This window comes from Oncorhynchus kisutch, unplaced genomic scaffold (assembly GCF_002021735.2).
Source record: "Oncorhynchus kisutch isolate 150728-3 unplaced genomic scaffold, Okis_V2 scaffold2791, whole genome shotgun sequence".
Lineage (NCBI taxonomy): Eukaryota > Metazoa > Chordata > Actinopteri > Salmoniformes > Salmonidae > Oncorhynchus > Oncorhynchus kisutch.
The window spans coordinates 16,812-21,774 of record NW_022264736.1 but is presented as its reverse complement, the minus strand read 5'-3'; the positions used below and the strand labels follow the sequence as shown (position 1 = coordinate 21,774).

General features: G+C 39.6%; 1 protein-coding gene and 1 long non-coding RNA gene across 2 annotated transcripts; both read right to left on the bottom strand.

Moving 5' to 3' along the window:
- Positions 1-362: 362 nt before the first annotated feature.
- Positions 363-959, bottom strand: LOC116370831 (uncharacterized). The gene is made up of 2 exons (XR_004208831.1): positions 771-959; positions 363-486 (listed from the first exon to the last, which is right to left on the bottom strand). It is a non-coding gene; the product is annotated as an uncharacterized LOC116370831 (long non-coding RNA).
- Positions 960-1,270: 311 nt separating this feature from the next.
- LOC116370830 (tripartite motif-containing protein 29-like) lies at positions 1,271-3,184 on the bottom strand. The gene is made up of 2 exons (XM_031819888.1): positions 2,806-3,184; positions 1,271-2,383 (listed from the first exon to the last, which is right to left on the bottom strand). Exons 1-2 carry the CDS (start codon positions 3,118-3,120, stop codon positions 2,270-2,272), a joined length of 429 nt encoding a protein of 142 aa, XP_031675748.1. The 5' UTR covers positions 3,121-3,184; the 3' UTR covers positions 1,271-2,269.
- Positions 3,185-4,963: the final 1,779 nt, after the last annotated feature.

The following is a 4,963-nucleotide window of genomic DNA, read 5'->3' as shown; positions in this document are numbered from 1 at the left end:
TTTTACCAAAAACTCCGACATGGAAAGCAGAAAGCTGTGATCAATTAAATACAACGTTAACTAGATATTATCTGTGTCATTTATAGCCTGGCACAGATAGTAAAACTACATTAAATACAACGTTAACTAGATATTATCTGTGTCATTTATAGCCTGGCACAGATAGTAAAACTACTGTAGCGACCCGCACAGACAGCTGTGTGTTATGCGTTCGGCTAGTAGCTGGTTGTGTTGTACTTACCAGTTCCCAGTGTTCGCGGGGTCCGACATGCCAATCAACCTGCTATCTGCCAATCACAGGAATGCCTGGGATGTTCTGGTGCGGGCATCCTGGTGGTTGGCGGAGTGGCGTGGAGGGGGCGGGCATTGGAAGTTAAGGTTCAGCCTTTGTTCTCTCTCTTCCGTCTGGGCTTCACAAGAGAAGGTCCCGATTGGCTTGTGGGGTATCTTTCATTTATTTGGCGTGAGCTAAGGCCAAACAGTAGCCTGTGTAAAGTTGCTAATAAACCGTCAATTCGTAACTCAATCCTCTGTCTGGACAATTGTTCCTTTATGATCTAGTCAGGTCATTACACTACATTAAATACAACGTTAACTAGATATCATCGCCACATAACTTATGTCGAATTTAAAAGACACCGTTACCCTTAGTAACGTCTGTTACACTGTAACTTACAGGCAGCCTCACATAAAAACCTATTGGTTAACAAAGCTTTGATTATGACCAAAGTCTATAGTAGTGAAAACTCTCTCTCTCTATTCTAACTTACCACACATTCACATCACTGCCTCGACATGAATGTGTCCTGTCAGAGCCGTTTCCTGTCCGTTAACTGTTAACAGGCTCGAGCCACAGCTTAACCAATGAGCTACAAGGAGGACTGACAGTCACGAGCGGTGCAGCAGCCTCTGCAGCAGCAGCCTCCCCTGGGTCCTAGTGCCCGCCCGGTAAGACGGGTTAAGATGCGATGGTTGACGGAGAGAAAATAAATCACAGAGAAAATATATTGACTGATATATTGAATTATTTAGGGAAGCTTTAGCTTTGGCTTTAATAAATTCTGAAAATACTTGAAAACCAAAAGAGAAAAGAATAGTAGCCCTCCTCAGGAACAACAAAACCCTCACAGACCAACTTCTTCTTCTATGATATAATGGAGGTCCTCAAACCAACGTTAAAGGTGCATGGCGCCACCTACTGTTCTGGAGTGTGTTCAATCATGGTTTACACCACTCTAAATCCTCCTACCTAACTCAGTACTTCTGAGTCTACTAACTTCTAATAGACCCTCCCCATCCCCCAAATCCCTTCCAAACTCCCCCAACCCCGTCCAACCCCAATGACACTTCAATCTTTCCCTCTCTTCAACATCCTGACAACAATATCACAACACATACAAGTCTTGATATGAACTCAACTAACCGATGACCCCGTGCATTGACTCTGTACCGGTTCCCATCTGTATATAGTCTGTTTTTAGTCTCACTATTGTTACTGCTGCTCTTTAATTACTTGTTACTTTAAGGTAAAAGGTATAAGGTAAAAACACCTGTTGTATTCAGCATTTCACTGTAAGGCAAAAACACCTGTTGTATTCAGCGCATGTGCCTAATAATAATATAATGATGATAATACTAAGTAACACCCTTCCAACTAACCCTACACTCATTAAAAACCCACTACCCCATTCCACTACAATGCAGACACCATGACAACGACCTGGGAGGACGGGACACCACCACTCAACACCCCCTGGAACTCTTCTGAAGTCAAATCTCATATGACCAAATACTTCTCTGGTTCTGAACTCTTCTCCACACCTTCTACCTCACTGAACTCTCCCTCATTCATTTCCATTTCACCTCCAGAACTCAGTCTGGGGCACGACTCTGTTTGCACTTGAATTATAACATTTGAAATGTCTCTATTAATTTGAAAATTATTGTTGTTTAATGTTTACTGTTCATTCATGATTGTTTATTATCTACTTCACTTGCTTTGGCATAGTAAAGATATGTTTCCCATGCCAATAAAGACCTTTGAATTGAATTGAGAGAGAAAGAGCTCCATATTAATGTATAGGGGACATGAGTCGTCATGGTTACTCATGGTTATGTGATGAGGCAGCCCAGTCGGTTACATGAACCAGTCTATTCTCTGAAAGGGGTCCAGACAGCCTGTTCCCAACAGTGGGGTCAGTGGGATTGGATAGGGGCCCCTCTCTCTCTCTCTCTGACTGGAGGGGAGAAGTGAAATGGTGTGTCTCCTCTAGTCACCAATACTCACCTTGAAAGACTTCACAGCCTGTTGGAGCTTCTTCAGCTCCTTCTTTCTCTCCTGGAATCTCTGCTGGACCTTCTGCTGACTCATCCCCAGCTGCCTCTGTGGAGAATCACTCTTCAATGAGCTATCAAGCTTTATTAGTCCAGTAGATCAATAGTATAGTAATGTGACATAGGACCCATAGAGAGGAAGGTCTACAATCCTGACGAAGTCCCTTTACAATATTATATTATGTTGCTATGTGAATCATTATAGTTTTAATGGTAGGCCTACATGTATCAAGGGGTTGAGACTGAACTTTGGACTCATAAAAGGCCATTCAGAATGATAATAGTGTTTGACTTTAGAAAATGGTGATACATTTGTGGCAAACTCAATATACTCAAGGTTTGTGTTCATATTTGTGGATCCATTTCATATTGTATATAATATAATGATCTCATATTCAAACAGATTTAGTTCCTACTGTATCTTTAATTCTTGTTTATCAGACAGTCACCAACAAGTTGTTCTGGTCTTACCTGTTTCTCAGTCCTCTCTGCTGCAGCTGACACTGTATCATGGCCTTTATGTTCATCCATCACACACAGCAGACAGATACACTGCTGATCGGTACGACAGTAAACCTCCAGCAGTTTGTCATGATGAGAGCAGATCTTCTCCTCTAGTTGTGCCGTGGCTTTGACCAGCTTGTGCTTCTTGAAAGCAGGAGATTCATAGTGAGGTTGGAGGTGAGTCTCACAGTAAGAGGCCAGACCACGCCAGACAGGACATGAGGGCTTTCTGCTTTCTGGTCCCAGTGCAGAAATCACACACCACATCCCCAGGTCCAGCATAGCACAGAGCAGGAGGGGGAGCAGCCTGGAGTCCTGTCTTCCTCAGTTTCTCCACCAGCTCAGCCAAGATGGTGTTCTATACTGTATGTAATGATATGTCTCTGTCTACTAGGTGGTGTTCTATACTGTATGTAATGATATGTCTTCTAGATGGTGTTCTATACTGTATGTAATGATATGTCTCTGTCTCCTAGATGATGTTCTATACTGTATGTAATGATATGTCTTCTAGATGGTGTTCTATACTGTATGTAATGATATGTCTACTAGATGGTGTTCTATACTGTATGTAATGATATGTATTCTAGATGGTGTTCTATACTGTATGTAATGATATGTCTCTGTCCTTCTAGATGGTGTTCTATACTGTATGTAATGATATGTCTCTGTCTTCTAGATGGTGTTCTATACTGTATGTAATGATATGTCGTCTAGATGGTGTTCTATACTGTATGTAATGATATGTCTCTGTCTACTAGATGGTGTTCTCTACTGTATGTAATGATATGTCTCTGTCTTCTAGATGGTGTTCTATAAGGTATGTAATGATATGTCTTCTAGATGGTGTTCTATACTGTATGTAATGATATGTCTTCTAGATGGTGTTCTATACTGTATGTAATGATATGTTCTTCTAGATGGTGTTCTATACTGTATGTAATGATATGTCTTCTAGATGGTGTTCTATACTGTATGTAATGATATGTCTTCTAGATGGTGTTCTATACTGTATGTAATGATATGTCTTCTAGATGGTGTTCTATACTGTATGTAATGATATGTCTCTGTCTACTAGATCGTGTTCTATACTGTATGTAATGAGATGTCTTCTAGATGGTGTTCTATACTGTATGTAATGATATGTCTTCTAGATGGTGTTCTATACTGTATGTAATGATATGTCTCTGTCTTCTAGATGGTGTTCTATAATGTATGTAATGATATGTCTTCTAGATGGTGTTCTATACTGTATGTAATGATATGTCTCTGTCTACTAGATGGTGTTCTATACTGTATGTAATGATCTGTCTCTGTCTTCTAGATGGTGTTCTATACTGTATGTAATGATATGTCTCTGTCTACTAGATGGTGTTCTATACTGTATGTAATGATATGTCTCTGTCTTCTAGATGGTGTTCTATACTGTATGTAATGATATGTCTTCTAGATGGTGTTCTATACTGTATGTAATGATATGTCTCTGTCTTCTAGATGGTGTTCTATACTGTATGTAATGATATGTCTTCTAGATGGTGTTCTATACTGTATGTAATGATATGTCTCTGTCTTCTAGATGGTGTTCTATAATGTATGTAATGATATGTCTCTGTCTTTTAGATGGTGTTCTATACTGTATGTAATGATATGTCTTCTAGATGGTTGTTCTATACTGTATGTACTGATATGTCTTCTAGATGGTGTTCTATACTGTACGTAATGATATGTCTCTGTCTTCTAGATGGTGTTCTATACTGTATGTAATGATATGTCTCTGTCTTCTAGATGTGTGTTCTATACTGTATGTAATGATATGTCTTCTAGATGGTGTTCTATACTGTATTTAATGATATGACCCTGTCTTCTAGATGGTGTTCTATACTGTATGTAATGATATGTCTCTGTCTTCTAGATGGTGTTCTATACTGTATGTAATGATATGTCTTCTAGATGGTGTTCTACACTGTATTTAATGATATGACCCTGTCTTCTAGATGGTGTTCTATACTGTATGTAATGATATGTCTCTGTCTTCTAGATGGTGTTCTATACTGTATGTAATGATATGTCTCTGTCTTCTAGATGGTGTTCTATACTGTATGTAATGATATGTCTTCTAGATGGT